Genomic DNA, 17,566 nt, shown 5'->3' with positions numbered 1-17,566 from the left:
TTGTGGAATTCATTCGTTTCACAATTCAGTCATGGTTTGCCGCGCGTCGTGAGGAGGTAGAGAAGTGCACATCGAAATTAGCAACAACATATGAGAAAGATGTCTCAGGCATTGCGGATGATGCAAGGTACTTGAAAGTCCATCCTCTTGGACAGTTTGAATTTCATGTGGTAGACCCAGAAGGTGATGGTGAGGTGAATTTGATGACCAAATCATGCTCTTGTGGTCAGTTTCAAATAATGGGTTACCCTTGTGTTCATGGTGTGGCTGCGGCCATGTTGCGCAATGTCAACATTTACTCACTGTGTTCACCATATTACACTACTGAGATGTGGAGGGAGTCTTACAAAGAAACAATTTACCCAACTGGCAATGAGGATGATTGGGAAGTTCCCGAGAACATAGAGAAAATGCAAGTTGGGGTTCCCGTTGAAAAACAACCAGTTGGTCGACCGAAGAAGAATAAGGTGGGAAGAAGGAAGACAAACCGCACTCCATCGAATGGAGAAATCATTCCCAGTCATCGCAAGTGTAGCATGTGTGGTGGTCTTGGCCACAACAGGGCTACATGCAAAGCTAGGCTTTAAACTTTTTTTTCCCATTTGAACTTGTTGTATTAATAAACTCTTTTTATTTGATTTTTCTGAAAAGTTATGTTTATGGCAAAGCTAGGCTTTAAACTCTTTTTTCCCATTTGAACTTGTTGTATTAATAAACTCTTTTTATGAAGGTAACAAATTTTGATAATTCAATAACAGTTCGATATAGCTTGATATTAGCTCGATAACAGCCCATGAAAATTATAAAAAAATGTGAACAACAAACTGTACATGTAAAGACCCTGTATATATACAATCATCAAGGTAACAAATTTTGATACCACAAGTCTGTGGTCCACTTGTTCCTGAACACCTCCATATTTTCATCGCAGATAGCTTCCAATGGAAGACCGACCATTAGATGCTCAATATACTTGATAGCATACACACCACAATCCCCACTGTAAAAAAAAAAAATATATTAAGTGCACATTACTATAAATTTAGTTAGAAACAAAATTAGTATGAAGATGATGTTTGTTACCTTCTCTTTGACTGAGGGAGCTCGTGTTTCTGTTTGCGACGCAATGTGAACTGATGCGGCCTATTTCCTGCTGATGGAATCTTCAACATCAAGCTATCAGTAAACAGTTTACTCTGCATTAACAGAGAAGGTAGCATAAAGCACCATGGACTCATAATATCCTCAAGCTTTGCGTCACTAATCACCGAGTTGTCTGAATCGTAAACAGTCAGAGTCCAACTAGAAATGGAAGCCTCAATGGCAAACCAATGTTGTTGTCCATAGTTCTGGCACCAATATACATCCTCAACTCCTCCCCAAGATGCCAGAAACTGCTGCTCGATGCCGGTCAACATGGACATAATGTCAGCATCCCAATAATACTTTGTTTTGTCGGCTGTTTTCTTGAACTGATCATATCGGGCAGGTATCACTTGTGAGAAATAACTGTTCATCACAACTGCATTCTGTCGATATATATTGGGAAAATACTTGCGACGCATACGAAGCATGTGTTCTGCCGCATCAATATGCTGCAAAAGAGAGTACGATAAAAAAATTAGCAAAAACCATCATAAAATGCTGATGTCGAGCTCCATCGAGCTCACATCGAGCTCATATCGAGCTCATATCGAGCTCACATCGAGCCAGTATGAAACAGTAAAAAAACAAACTACTTTAACATCTCTATCGAACTACCATCGAACTACTATCGAGCTCACATCGAGCCAGTCTGAAACAGTAAAAATAACCTACTTTAACATCCCTATCGAACTACCTATCGAGCCATCATGAAATAGTAAAGACAACCTATTTTAACATCCCTATCGAACTCCCTATCGAGCTCCATCGAGCTCACATCGAGCCACTTTGTTAAGGGAATTTTCACTATCGAACTCATATCGAACTCACATCGAGCTTTTAACATCCCTATCGAACTACTATCGAACTAATATCGAGCTCACATCGAGCCACTCTAAAACAGTAAAAAAAACAATCTATTTTAACATCCCTATCGAACTACCTATCGAGCTCCATCGAGCTCACATCGAGCCACTCTGAAACAGTAAAGAACAACCCCTATTTTAACATCCATGTCGAACTACTATCGAACTCCTATTGAGCTCACATCGAGCCAGTATGAAACAGTAAAAATAACCTACTTTAACATCCCTATCGAACTACCTATCGAGCTCACATCGAGCCATCATGAAATAGTAAAGACAACCTATTTTAACATCCCTATCGAACTCCCTATCGAGCTCCATCGAGCTCACATCGAGCCACTTTGTTAAGGGAATTTTCACTATCGAACTCATATCGAACTCACATCGAGCTTTTAACATCCCTATCGAACTAATATCGAGCTCACATCGAGCCACTCTAAAACAGTAAAAAAACAATCTATTTTAACATCCCTATCGAACTACCTATCGAGCTCCATCGAGCTCACATCGAGCCACTCTGAAATAGTAAAGAACAACCCCTATTTTAACATCCATGTCGAACTACTATCGAACTCCTATCGAGCTCACATCGAGTCAGTAAAAATAAAACATGTAAAATTGAAAACAGTCCATAATTAGGTATAAATTGCTTACCCCATCATTGAGCCACGACTGGGGTGTCTTCAACGTCAGAAACCATGCTGGACCGTGACTCCCAGTCTTTACATCCCACGGGGTCTTGTTGGGCATGTCTCCAAGAAGCCACTTGCACATTTTCCTATACTGTTTGGGATCTGGCTTCTTGAGAGGGTCCAGCACATGTGTAGCCTCTTGTGTAGCCTCGTCTGCTGGTGCAGCTGCAGCAGTGCGAGGTCTTTTCCTCGTGGGATCCGTATAGTCCTCAAACCAATCTGGCTTGCGTCTTTGGCGTCTAGCCCTCTGAAACTGAACCCCAGCAACATCCTCAGGGTTGACAATAACGACTCCCGGAGTCTCAGCATCTGGTGTCACAATGATGGTAGGGGGCGTCGTTGGATCATCAACATAGTCTAGCGGAAGATCCAATGACTCTGACTCTGAATCTTCATTGGACCCCCTCGGTTTCTCCTTAACAAATGTCAGGATCTGACTGAGTACGTCCAAGATCACTGACTGGTTCTTCAAGAGGGTCTCCTGTCGACCCTCGACTCTGTCCAACCGCTCAATCAAGTCGGCCAGCTCAGGGGCTGAGGCTGAGGCTGGTGGTGGGGTTGGTGTTGGGGCTGACACTGAGGCTGGGGCTGATGTTGGGGCACAGGTTGATGCTGGGGCTGAGGCTGGGGCTGATGTTGGGGCACAGGTTGAGGCTGGGGCTGAGGCTGGGGGAATAGGAGGGGTGGGACCTGCAACCTCCTCCCCCGGGGCAGCATCAACAAATATCTTGGCTGCCTCGGCAGCCTGAGAAACTTTCTCTGCCATTTTCTCAAAAGTCGCATCCTCCTCCTCATCAGTCTCCGAGGGATCCTGGCCAAGCCCAGGATAAAGGGGAAGATCTCCCTCAGTCAAAGACAAGTAATAGTCTTTTTCTGCTGGCCGAGGCTTCAACATCGGAAGAACAATTAACTGCAAACAACATAAAACATTTGGTTAACTCAAATAATGATAAAAGATAAGCATATAGATAAAAAAAAACAACATAACTTACATTCTTCTTCAATAATATCGGTGCGATGACGGACTTGGTGAAATCCTTGTTCTTCCGATGCGACCAGCTAAGCATCCTCGGGAACATGTTTCCCGAGCTCACAACAAGCTCCACCGCAAGCTGTTGGATAGCCTCATATGCCCAGTTCTGTAAGGCGGGGGCATAACCATACATACTGTATTTGGACTCTTGCTGCACCTTGGCATCCTTCTTGGCATCATAGTTGGCATTTTGCTTCACCATGTCCTTCTTACAAGAATGCAATAGCCTCCTATAAGAGTACTTCCCCCATGGATAGCTGAAGAAGTACTCTACATTCTCAACAATTTTTAGAATATCTCGCCAAATGTGCAGTTTTCCCTTAATGGCATTCAGAACCCCCTCAACAAACAGACATAGACCAAGCTTGTACACATCTTCCACAACCGTACAAGTCTTGAAAGCATGGTCCACCTGTGACAGCTTTACTTTCTCAGCATCGTTGAAATACTCCTTTATCAACCGATCGCTGAGATTACGCCCTTCCAACTCTTCTGGTGACGGGAAGGCACTGAAATCCAACCCCGTCACCAGGGCAAACTCTCCCATGCCGAATCTACAAGACTTCGACCCCAAGAAAAAATGCACCTCATCTTCGTTGTTGCTGGCGATTTTCCTCAGCAACAGTTGATGCACCAAGACTCCGGAGAAATTAAACTCCGAAGCCAAAAAGAATTGCTTAAAAGGGGATTCCTTAGCCCTTTCAAGCAGCCCGAGCTCCAAAAACCTGGTCTTGATGTGATTTAAAGTACTACTACCCCGATATGTCACTCGACCAGGAAAGTGATCACTGAACGGAACAAGCAACTTAGGCATCTGTAACAACACATGAAAAAAAATTTGTAAGAAAACAGAATAAATTTTTTTTCAAAAAAACACTGAAATAAGTTGTCATCGAGCTCTATCGATCTCTATCGAGCTATCATCGAGCTGAACACATACCCTATCGAGCACTATCGAAAAACTATCGAGTTCCATCGAGAAATATCAACAACCTAAATTTATCGAGCCTATCGAGCCAGCATCGAGCCTATCGAGCTAAGAAAAATCTGTCTGTCTAGATAAATAACCATCGAGCTACAGTCTAGTCTCATATCGAACCTATCGAGCTATGAAAAATCTGTCTGTCTAGATAAATAACCATCGAGCTACAGTCTAGTCTCATATCGAACCATTATCGAACCTATCGAGCCCTTGTAATATAATACAACATATCCTACCGAGCTCTTATCGAGCTCCTATCGAGCTCATGTCGAGCTCCTATCGAGCTCATGTCGAGCTCATATCGAGCCATAATCGATCCATCATCGAACTGTTCAAACTACCTTATCGAGCCTACTATCGAACCATAATCGAACCTATCGAGCCACTGGTTCAAACCCATAAAAAATTTCCCACAAAATCGGACAACCCATTCCACAAATCACAGATTCAACAACGATATAAAGCAAATATGGACTTGGGTTCAAGATTTTACCTTAGTTTTTTAAACTTTGAAGGAAATATGCTCCGTGGGTCTCGGGTTTGACAAAAAAATGGGAGTTTGCAGTGGGCTCGAGATCGCCGGAGAAATGGGAGAAGGTGGGGGCTTGACGGAGAAGGTGGGAGCTCGACGGAGATGCGGGCTCGACGGCTCGACGGAGATGGCGGCTCGACGGCTCGACGGAGGTGGGGGTTCGATGGTTTTTGGGGGATTTTTGTGAGACTGAAAGAGAGAGAAACCGAGACTTAGAGAGAGAAGGCTGAGATTGAATGGGAAGGGTATTTTCGGTAGGAGGGAAAAGCTTAGCATTAATTTGAAAATATTATTAATGTTGGGATTTTTTGGTAATATTAGGTATTATTAGAGATAAAAGTGAAATTTCCCTTTATAAATACACCCCTATTTTTTATAAATACACCACTTTTTTTTTCAAAAAAATAATAATTAAATATACATTTTAAATCTTAATCCCATTTCTAATTATTTTTTTTTATAAAATACACATCACTTAGCCAAACTTATATTTATAAATTAAAAAAATTGTTTGAAAATTTGTCATTTTTAAACCCTAAAATTTAAACAAACAAAATCTGAACTCACAACTAAAATTTTAAATTAGTTGATTTTTAATAAGTTGCAACAATTCATTTATACATTATTTTAATCAAATAAAAATACTTAGTCTCATAAAAATAATACTACTTAGTTAATTATTTTACAAATAAAAATTGCATTATTTTTAATTAAAATATTCCATAATTAAAGTATAGAAAAACACATTTTTCATGTATAAAGTCTAAGGCTCAATACTCTATATATTGTAAAAACAACATTTTCTTTCAAGATGTTAAAAATTACAGCAAGCATTTTTATTATATTAAATTCACATAATTAACTAAAAATATATTTTCTTTCACAATATATATAAAAAAAAACTGCATGTATTTAATTGAATAAAAATCATTTTTAAAATGTGAAAAATCATATCTTGCTTACATAAGTTCTAAAATATGGATTTTGAGGCATAACTTGTGCATTTTTAAAATCATTGATTAATTACCACAACAAAAATAAGAAAAATACAGCAAACAATATTTATTTAAAATCACCTTTAATCATGTTTAAACAATTACGTAGCATGTTTCTACAATCCCATGCACTACAAGAAACATCAATAGTTCATGCATTGAGATCTAAACCATCTACACAAGAACTCAATTAACATTTTTTAATAACAAGACATTAACATTTTAAAGAAACTTTATATCAATCTTAAATCATAAAATAGCTTAGCATATTTCTAAGATCACAAGTGACAACAAGATAAGAATTTTTTTTTTTTAAAACATGCTAAAGGATAATAAGGCCCTAGGTCGAAACTTACATAATCCAACCACAACAACTCTTTTGCATGTTTTTTTTTTAAAAAAAAGGATAATCATCAACTTATAATAATAGACCTTGTTATCCAGAAAGCAAGCGTGGGTGACGTGATAGACATTTTTTAACATGTGGCCGACACCTGGCAAAGGCTCTGTTCAACCATCGACCAGGAAGATTTCTCTGACATAACATTTTGATTTTATATACGACCAACTCGACCGTATACTCCACATATTTTGAGATAATCTTGTGCAAATTGTAATCATATCTGAGATTATTTCCCATGATTCCTGATTATCCGATTAATTAGGAAATAATATCTGTAACAAATTCATGTAATCCTCATTGAGCCTATAAATAAAGAGAAATAGCTCAAGAGGGGACTTTTGGCTGATTTAAGTTTATACTTTACAAGAGAATTAGAGCTATTATCTTCGGATTGTATTGTTCATCCCTCTAAGGCTTGTGAAACTCAGAGAACCATAGTTCTTTGATCACTCCTTTGAGAACTAATATCAATAATAGCTTTAGTGGACGTAGGTCATTACCAGTTCGTGGGGCCGAACCACTATAACTTGTTGTGTCGTTTATTGTTCTTTCCATTAGATCTATTTCAACACTTTCCACCACATCAAGCATTTGACTCCGTGTCAGTTGACCAAAACGAGGGTCAACAGACCTAAACCAAAACTAAAACCATTGCATTCATCTAATATCATCTTTGCATACTTATGCATAAATCATTAGAATCAAAATACTCATAGCAACATAAACATGGGATCCCCATAAAGATTTTCGAAAACCCTAGGTGCTACAACATCAAGATCAATATGCTCATATTTCTAATATCAAGATAAAATCAATAAACAAGAGATTTAACATACAATTCTTGTCAAACATCAACCCATATTTCGAAACCACAACAAGGATCAAAACATCAAAACAAACAAAGATAAGAGAAATCCCATTACCTATCTTGATTGTTGATCAAGAACTCAAGAGTAAAAAGAACCCTAGAGTACAAATCACCTTGAATACCCTAGCACCATTTTCGAACCACAAAGGAAGGAAAAAGAAGAAAACTTAGTGATGAGGAGAAGAAATAAACTTAGGGAAATCAAACCAAAACCAATAATCAAAGCCATACCTATTAGAATTTTGGAACCCCTCCTCTTGTTCTTCTCCTTCTGTTTCACGATTGCTCTCCCTCTCTCTCTCTCTTTCTTTCTTTATTTCTTTCTCACTCTACCCGTTTGTGCCCTTTATTGTTAAAAACTAATTTTTAGACCCTGTGTTATGTCAAAAGGTTCAAAATATAAATAGATTGATTATTTATTATTATTATGATATATAGATATTTTTAACTACATTTATTATAATATTATTAAAATTAAAAAAATAGATATAGTTTTCCTTTAATTAATTAATAGCCATAAATTAAAAAAGTAGAATAAAAAATAAGAAACAAATGACGTTTGTTATTCTATTTATTGTTAAAATGTAATTAAATTGTTATTGTAATTAAATATATGATAAATTTTGAATTCAAATAATATATTATTTAAAAATTAGAATTTAAATTTAAATTATATATGCTGTTAAAAATATAAATAGATAAATTATTTATTATTATTATTATTATTATTATAAAGCAAACAAAACAATCCTAAAATATATAACCTGGTTACAATATTAGGGGCTGTTATAAAATATAGAAGATATGATTATGTAATAAATAATTAATATTACTGATTATGACACAAGTCAAATTACTATTATTATATTTAGGGATATTTTCAGTTGTAACACTTAAATTTTTTCAAAATTACATTTTAATACCTATTTTTTTGTGGTAATATCTAAATCTATAATTTTTGTGCAACAGTTAGTGCTCACTGTTCAATGCTCGTTAAGTATCCATGTTGAATGATTTTAAACTAAATTATTTAAATATTATAAAAATCATTTTAAATTTTAAAAAATCTAAAAGATTTTAAAAAACTAATTAATAATATGAATTTTGGGAAGATTTTGAGTTGGGTTGTTTCGAATTTACAAATTTTAGTTTTATTAATTAGTTTTTAATATTCTTTAAGATTTTTTAAAAATTGAAATGATTTTTATAGTATTTAAAAAATTTAGGAATATTGGTGACGATAATATCCAAAACGTTTCAAAAATTACACTTTAATACCTAAATTTACGAATATAAAAATGTGTTACGTGAATACTTAACGAACAATAAAAAATGAGTACCAACCATTACACTAAAATTGAATATTAACATAAAAATAAAAAGTTTTAAAGAAAAGTTACCCAATTAATTAATAAAGATAGATATATCATCTGAACGTGTAGGACCCCATAATAACGTCCAATAAACATAGCACTTCTCTTATACTTCCACTACTCCTTTTTGTTCTAAGCTTCCTTACCATACAGTTCTCTCTTTCTTAATCTTCTCTCTCTACAAGACCTTACAAACTTGTCTAAGTTACGTTTGAGTGGTAGTAGGTTGCAGGTAGATCCGCTAGAGTCATTACAAGATTTGCCCAATCTAGTATCACTCGTGATTGATGAAGGAGCTTATGATGGGGAGTCACTGTATTTTAAAGCTGGGAGTTTCTTGATGCTCAGAGATCTCATTATATCAACATTGGAGAACTTAAGAAGGGTGACAGTGGAAGACAAAGCATTGTCTCATCTCGAATTTATGCTTTTCAAGGGTTGCAAATTACTCAAGGAAATACCATCAGGAATTGAACGCCTAAGAAACCTCCAACAACTTCAATTGGTAGATATGGCCATAGAGTTGACAACAACTATATATCGTGGAAGTCAACATGATAACTACTCAAAAGTGATGCACATTTCAAATGTTTTCATCGGCCAATGGAGTCGATTTTGAGATATCCGAATCTGTCTTTCTTGAGACTCACCTTAGAAAATGTGATAAAAGCTGTTCAGAATGGTATTGAGGAGTACAAGAAGGAAGTGGATAAGATTGGAACACTTTTGCTATCTGAAGATGCAGAAGAGGAAGAGTTGATGATGAGATTCTGCAATGTCAAATATCAAGTGTAGACATATATGTTGTAATGAACTCTTTTGAGTTCTGATATTTCTTTGGGTAGACAATACCCAGATGGACTTTCTTTGTATTAGGAATCCTATTTATGTTTGTATTAGTTATTCTTATACACAGTTAGCTTCTTTTACTGTTATTTTCTTTTCTTGTAATTAGTTTAGGTTAGTTAATTTGTTAGTTGTTAGGCTCTTACCTTTCTTGATTCTGTTTTCTCATTTGTAATCAACAATTTCAGATCAATACAATTTCATTTTGTTCTTCCATTTTCCTACGCAATACTTTGGTTTGTGTTAAGGTAAAATATTTGACCTTGCTTATGTTACATGCAATTCTAGTCTTTTTTGTTTTGTTTTTCATATATAATAAATATATTGATATTTCAAGTAAACAGATTTTGCTCTGGTTAAAACAGAGAGCATATATAACATAATAGTGTATCAAGGCAGTAACAGTCATGGTCAATAAACTTACCTTATTGCAGTCCTCTTTTCCTTCTAGTTTCTCACCTGAAATTAAACCTCAATTGAATGAAACAAAACAACAGAATATCTTAACACAAAGGCTATAGATGCCTCTTTCGGAAGGTCCAGGGATGTTGATATTGATGGTGTATCTAGCTCTAGTCCAGGGATGTTGATATTGATAGTATGTTCCTGGCGTTTTGGTGCTCCAGTATTCCCTGTATATGAAGAAAGAAAGAAGTAGCATAAAATGGTTTAAAGTACATTGATCATATGTAAATATCAGTCTAGTCTCTAGTGTAAAGCATAAAATGTTTAATCTACATTATTTGTTTGTAAATCATAAACAAACACTTTCCTTAGGTTTGCAAATCTGGTGGCTGAAAAAAGTAAACATTAACCTGATCCACTATGCTGAAGGAATAGTAAGCCTGCTACTAATCCTGATCCACTGCCTCAACTTGAAAAATATGTCATTCTTACACAAGGCCTCAACAATATTAATTTATCTTATAAATAAAATCATATACATATATAAAAAAACAAAATAATGTCCACCATAATTCACATCATAATGCTGTAATAACGTGCAGTATTTATTTATTTATATTTTAATATACACTGAAACACTCCAAAAAAGCATTTCTTGGCAACTTCTTGGAACCATCGCTTCATCAATCACTATGGTGGCATTATTCAAAAGAAAATATTGGATCAATCGTCCAATGTAATAATGTCCAATGAATCAATTATTGTATCACTACTTCTTTTTGTTCTAACCTTTACACTAGTTATCTCTCACTCTCTCTCTCTCTCTCTCTCAAGAGCAGAAACCATGGCTGACTTAATGGTGGGGGGAGCTCTTCTCTCTGGTTTCATCAATGTCCTCTTTGACAGGCTTGCTTCCAAAGAGGTCCTTGACTTCTTTCGAGGAAACAAACTCAATCTTAAGCTGCTCAAAAGGCTGAAGACTGTGTTGCTATCAGCTAATGCGCTGCTGGACGATGCCGAGGAGAAGCAGCTTGGAGACAACAACGTGAAGAATTGGCTTGATGTGTTAGAATTAATATGAAAGTAGACATATGAACAATTCTATATACATGTAGGCGGAATTAATATATGAATGAACATATGCAAAAAAGAATCGAATATTGTATACCTCCAGCCATTGCTATTGATAACCTCGATCTAGCTTTAGATCTACAAAAGAAAATGAACAGAAGTTAGAACGAGTACACGGGCTTCCAAGCTCTCACTAACTCTTTTAGATGGAGTTACTGAAAGTCAGAATGAGCAGCGAGCTTGGGGACCGGTACTCTATATTTATAGAGTGAGACCTACCATCAGAGTCTCTGCCACAGATTGAGATATTTCCTCAATCAGTTGAGATATGAAAAATCGGGTAACAACAAATCAGGTAACAAACAATGTTGACCATTAATTAGAATATTTTGTCAATAAATTAAATATTGACTTTAATATATTAAATCAATTAGTTGATTTTATATACCAAATAAATAATATTATAACATTCTCCCACTTGGTCAGCATTTAAATTAATGTATTACTTAAGCCCGACGATCATCCCTGTTAGATAATAAACACATGAATCATGGCGATAGGTCCTCTTTTTATGACGAGTATTATCTTCCATGTATTACAATATATTTATTACATAACAATGTAATTTATGTGGCTATGTACTTAAACGAATAAACCTTATGTTTATTCAGGTCCTATGAAAGTAAAATTTTCTCAAATAAAATTAAGATGCGCATAAATATGAGAAAATATCAAAAATGAGAGTTTCATTGATAATAACTTCAGTTTGTACAATAAATTTACATAAGGGAACCAAGTCCCATGTTCACTACATGATCCTTGAATTTATGAGGTGGCAAGCCTTTCGTCATAGGATCAGCAATCATCAATTCAGTGCTAATGTGTTGAATGACCACTTTATTTTCTTTAACACGTTCTCTCACGGCTAAGTACTTGATGTCGATGTGCTTGCTTCGACTACCACTCTTGTTGTTCTTAGCCATGAATACAGCAGCTGAATTGTCGCAAAACATTCTCAATGGCCTAGATATAGAATCTACAACTCTAAGGCCTGAAATGAAACTCTTTAGCCATACACCATGCGATGTAGCCTCAAAACACGAAACGAACTCGGCTTCCATAGTAGAAGTAGCAGTCAAGGTCTGTTTGTTACTCCTCCATGATATAGCTCCACCGGCAAACATAAACACGTAACCAGAAGTTGATTTACGTGAATCAGTACAACCAGCAAAGTCTGAATCTGAGTAGCCAACTACTTCTAGGTTGTCGGTTCGTCTGAACATGAGTTTGTAATCCTTAGTACCCTGAAGATACCTCATAACTTTCTTTGCAGCTTTCCAGTGGTCTAATCCCGGGTTACTCTGAAATCTTCCTAGCATTCCGACAGCAAAGGCAATGTCGGGTCGTGTGCACACCTGAGCATACATCAAGCTTCCAACAGCAGAAGCATATGGGATGTTCTTCATTTCTTCCTTTTCAAAATCATTCTTTGGACACTGGCTCAAATTTAATTTATCACCCTTAACGATAGGAGCAACACTTGGTGAACAATCTTTCATCCGAAATCTCTCTAAAACTTTGTTAATGTAGGTTTCTTGAGATAGACCTAAGATACATTTGAATCTATCTCGATGGATCTTAATGCCAATGACATAAGACACATCACCCATATCCTTCATCTCAAAGTTCTTTGAGAGAAATTGCTTCACCTCATGTAGCATGCCCTTATCATTGGTTGCAAGAAGAATATCATCCACATATAAAACAAGAAAACAAATCTTACTCCCACTGATCTTCTGGTATATACATTGATCCATGACATTCTCTTCAAATCCAAAAGAAGAGATGACATCATGGAATTTTAAATACCATTGGCGGGACGCTTGTTTTAAACCATAGATGGACTTCTTAAGCTTGCACACCAAATGCTCACCATCACTAGAGGAGAATCCTTCTGGTTGTTTCATGTATACCTTCTCCTCTAGGTCATCATTTAGGAAGGCAGTTTTCACATCCATCTGCTGTAGCTCTAAATCGAAATGAGCAACTAATGCCAGGATAACTCTGAGGGAATCTTTCTTAGATACCGGAGAAAAGGTCTCCGTGTAGTCAGTTCCTTCTTTTTGAGTGAATCCCTTAGCAACGAGTCTCGCTTTGTGTCTCTCAATGTTGCCTAATGAGTCTTTCTTTGTTTTGAAGACCCATTTACACCCAATAGCCCTCGCCCCATTAGGCAACTCAACAAGATCCCAGACTCCGTTGCTTTTCATAGAATTCATTTCTTCATTCATGGCATTGTACCACAGTTCTGATTCTTTGCTATTCATAGCTTGTGAAAACGTTTCTGGATCATTTTCGGCTCCAATATTGTAGTCAGATTCTTGTAAATACACAATGTAGTCACTAGGTATCGCCGATTTTATTGTCCTAGTGGATCTTCTTAAGGCTACACCAGCAGGCTCTTGAGGAGCGGGTGGTTCAGCTTGTTGTTCAACAATTATAGGCAACTCTTGAACAACTTGATCCATTTGAACTTCATCATTGACTTGTGGATCTTCAACAATTGGCTGTGGTGGTTCAACATCCATTTGGACTGCAGGGGTGTTATCGACCACAATCAATCTTGCTCTTGAGGTGGAGGGTTCTAAAGGATCTTTCTCAGAACCTAAGTCCTTGGATTGATCACTCCCACTAATCAAGGCATTTTCAAGAAATTTTGCATTCCTTGATTCCACAATCCTAGTGCTATGAGATGGACAATAAAACTTGTAACCTTTAGACCTTTCAGCGTAACCAATAAAGTATCCACTTATGGTCCTTGGGTCCAGTTTCTTTTCTTGTGGATTGTATACCCTAACTTCAGATGGGCATCCCCAAATGCGTACATGTTGCAAACTTGGTTTCCAACCTTTCCATAATTCAAAAGGAGTTTTGGAGACTGCCTTGGTTGGAACTCGATTTAATATGTACACGGATGTCTTTAGAGTTTCAGTCCACAAGGATTTAGGAAGTTTAGGGTTGCTGCTAAGCATACTTCGCACCATGTCCATCAATGTTCGGTTTCTCCTTTCTGCAACACCATTTTGCTCGGGTGTACCGGGCATGGTATATTGGGCAACAATCCCATTTTCTTGAAGAAACTTTGCAAAAGGACCAGGTGCTTGTCCATCTTCAGTGTATCTACCATAATATTCTCCACCTCTATCTGATCTCACTATCTTAATTTGCTTGTTGCATTGTTTCTCTACTTCAGCTTTAAATATCTTAAAGACATCTAACGCTTCGCTTTTGTTATGAAGTAAATAGATATACATGTAGCGCGAGTAATCATCTATGAAAGAGATGAAGTATTTCTGACCATATGAGTCCATGCCTGGACTACATATATCAGTATGTATGATTTCTAATAGGTCAGAACTCCTATGGACACCACTTTTCTTAGACTTGGAGGTATGCTTTCCCTTAATGCAATCCACACAAGTATCAAAATCAGTAAAATCAAAGGTATTGAGTACCCCATCATTTACTAACCTTCTAATTCTATCAATAGAGATATGTCCCAATCTCCGGTGCCATAATGTATAGGAATTCTCATTCATAACACATCTTTTATTGCCAGCGTGAACGTGCACAGTATTATAAGCGGTATTGTTTTGTAAATTAAGGCAGTAAAGACCATCAGACAAATTACCATTTCCAACACATTCAGATTTATTATATAAATTAAAAGATTTGTCTGAAAATGTAAAGGAAAAACCAAAAGGTACAAGTCTTGAAACGGAAATCAAGTTTCTAGAGAAACTTGGTACATAAAATGTCTTTTCTAACTTTAAAACAAAACCGCTACTTAAAACTAAATGGCACGTTCCTATAGCCTCCACATGTGAGCCCATCTTGTTTCCAGATAAGATGCTTTGCTCACTTCCCACTGGCTTCCTTAGGTTTTGTAAACCCTGCAAGGAATTTGAAATGTGAATTGTCGATCCAGAATCAATCCACCATGTGTTAATATTAACATTAGCCATATTAGATTCATAACATACGAATGAAATTGGATTACCTTTGTCGTCCATCCATTTCTTGAACTTGGCGCATTCCTTTTTCGCATGTCCTTTCTTTTTGCAGAAGAAACATTTGATGGAATCCTTCTTTATATCGCCTTAGGGAGGCACTTTATTTTCCCCCTTGTCCTTCTTGGATGGTTTGCGTTTCTTGCCTTGGGTGGCCATGTGAGCACTTTCACCTTGTTCCTGCAAGAGCCTTGCTTCTTCTTGAGCACACATGGTTATCAGTTCATTGATAGTCCATTTGTCCTTATGTGTGTTGTAGGAAATTTTGAAAGGCCCATATTGAGGTGGAAGATGGTTAAGGATGTAGTGAACCAGGAAGGTTTCAGGAATGACTACATCGAGTTTCTTCAGTTGAGCAGAAATGTCCCTCATCTTTGAAATATGTTCTCTAACTCCTTTGACACCGGTGAGTTTTGTGGATGAGAACTGGTGGATGAGGTTGTTGTAAAGTGGTTTGTCCGAAGTGTCGAACTGCTCATCGATCAGTTTGATCAAGTCTTTGACTTTCTCAGGTTGCTCCACCGATCCACGCATTCCCAGAGGGATCTTGGACATGATGAACATGATGCTGAGGCGATTGGACCGCTCCCATTTCTCATATAGTGCGATCTGAGCAGCAGTGCTAGTCGCAGTGATTGCAGCAGGTTCGTCCTTCCTTATTGCGTAGTCCATGTCGGCGCAACCTAAATGAAGAAGAACTCGTTCCTTCCAGATTTTGAAATTATCACCCCTAAGCTCAGGAATTTCGGTAAGGATTTCAGCAAAACTAGAGGATGATGAAGAAGCTGCATGAATAGGATTACAAACTTAGATTTAGAAGATTGAGGCTTAATGAAGTCATGTTTTACCAATGTATAACATGCTGAATAATGAAATTTTATTAAACAAAAATTGCCTGTGGGCTAAATTTTTAATTTAATAAAATTGGATGTAAAGGATGATAGATTATTCAAACGAATTATTTGGGATAAAGTAAAGTTTGATACTTCTATCTTTATTAAACTTTATGATAAAACTATTAAATTAATTATCATAACTCCTGTGGGTAAATTAAGAAAATTAATTTAATATATTATCCTAATTAATTATATAAATATAATAAAATCCCTGTGGGGTAAAATTGTTATATTTATATAATCAATCACAATTTTGTCCATTATGTGATCCTTTCAAATTAATATATAATTTTATATAATTAAAGATGCTGTGGCTACTCCCTAATTATGTAAAATTATATGGTTCAGTAGACATTATGTTTTAGGCTCTAGGAAGACCTAAGAACAATTTCGTTATAACATAATAGGCAATCACAGAGAGTAGTGCTCCTAGTGTGGTCGTCCGAAGATCATTAAAAACCGTTCTAGATTTGAGCATTTGTCTCAGTTTCATGCGTTCTTATGTCAACCACAAAATTGTTTATGAATTATTCATAATTTTATTCACCCTAAATGTTTTATGAATATTTTATGAATAAATTACGAAGATTAATGTGCTAAATATTATTCAACCTATCTTAATGTTTGAATATAATCTAAATATATCTAGCACAATAATGGAATATATAATGTATTTAAAATTATAAATCCATACATATAAAATTAAAGATAATTATACTAAAAATAAAATTTGCATGAATAAGAACAAAATAATCATACAAATTAGTATAATTAATTATATGTATGAAAATACAATAATTCCATATATATACTTAATGGCAGAAAAAATCATGCTAAATAAGACAATACAATCATTTATTGATTTGGTGAATTAATAAAACAATTGCACAAACTTAATTGTAAAAATTAATTACATTATGAAAATAGCACAATTATTTAATATTGTATAAATAAAAGATATATATCCCATACACCAAAATCAAGTAATTGGACATTTTAATTTATTTCCAAATATATAATTTACCAAAATTATATGTTTTAATTAAATTGGCAAAATAAAATTTATTGTCCAAATTGGTTTGAAATACATGTCTAAAGAGATTCATGACGTTAGATTGATTAAACAACAACAAAAAATCGAACTTTAATATCAAAATTGTTTTTGGCCATAACCGGGTACATGAAGGTTGCAAAACTGATTTTGGATTCTCAAAACTTGATTTGGAAACATAGATCATTAGAAAAAATAATCTGAAGGATTTCTAATGGTACTTATGTGGAAAATTAGTTTTGAAACAAAAAATAAAAAAAATATGAGACATTAAAACTCTATCAAAATAAAAAAAAATTAAAAATTATGAATATGGGCCTCAAACAATATATAAAACTAT

The 17,566-nt window shown here is 35.7% G+C and overlaps 2 protein-coding genes across 2 annotated transcripts; both read right to left on the bottom strand.

Moving 5' to 3' along the window:
* Positions 1 to 754: 754 nt before the first annotated feature.
* LOC133784518 (uncharacterized) lies at positions 755 to 4,585 on the bottom strand. The gene is made up of 3 exons (XM_062223832.1): positions 3,694 to 4,585; positions 2,664 to 3,611; positions 755 to 1,595 (listed from the first exon to the last, which is right to left on the bottom strand). Exons 1-3 carry the CDS (start codon positions 4,546 to 4,548, stop codon positions 1,080 to 1,082), a joined length of 2,319 nt encoding a protein of 772 aa, XP_062079816.1. The 5' UTR covers positions 4,549 to 4,585; the 3' UTR covers positions 755 to 1,079.
* A 10,220-nt stretch (positions 4,586 to 14,805) lies between these two features.
* Positions 14,806 to 15,958, bottom strand: LOC133784517 (uncharacterized). Its single transcript, XM_062223831.1, has 2 exons — positions 15,270 to 15,958; positions 14,806 to 15,162 (listed from the first exon to the last, which is right to left on the bottom strand). The coding sequence occupies exon 1, from the start codon at positions 15,949 to 15,951 to the stop codon at positions 15,370 to 15,372; it is 582 nt and encodes a 193-aa protein (XP_062079815.1). The 5' UTR covers positions 15,952 to 15,958; the 3' UTR covers positions 14,806 to 15,162; positions 15,270 to 15,369.
* Positions 15,959 to 17,566: the final 1,608 nt, after the last annotated feature.

This window comes from Humulus lupulus, chromosome 6 (assembly GCF_963169125.1).
Source record: "Humulus lupulus chromosome 6, drHumLupu1.1, whole genome shotgun sequence".
Taxonomy (NCBI): domain Eukaryota; kingdom Viridiplantae; phylum Streptophyta; class Magnoliopsida; order Rosales; family Cannabaceae; genus Humulus; species Humulus lupulus.
Note: the sequence above shows the minus strand (reverse complement) of the source record. Positions and strands in the feature narration are given on the sequence as shown.

Bases quoted from the DNA above. Each gene is read 5' to 3' on its own strand.
- LOC133784518 (XM_062223832.1), bottom strand. From the start codon at position 4,548: ATGCCTAAGTTGCTTGTTCCGTTCAGTGATCACTTTCCTGGTCGAGTG. The intron at 3,612-3,693 runs GTAAGTTATGTT...TGTTGTTTGCAG, and splicing joins CGATATTATTGAAGAAGAAT to TTAATTGTTCTTCCGATGTT. The intron at 1,596-2,663 runs GTAAGCAATTTA...TCTCTTTTGCAG, and splicing joins AGTCGTGGCTCAATGATGGG to CATATTGATGCGGCAGAACA.
- LOC133784517 (XM_062223831.1), bottom strand. From the start codon at position 15,951: ATGGACTACGCAATAAGGAAGGACGAACCTGCTGCAATCACTGCGACT.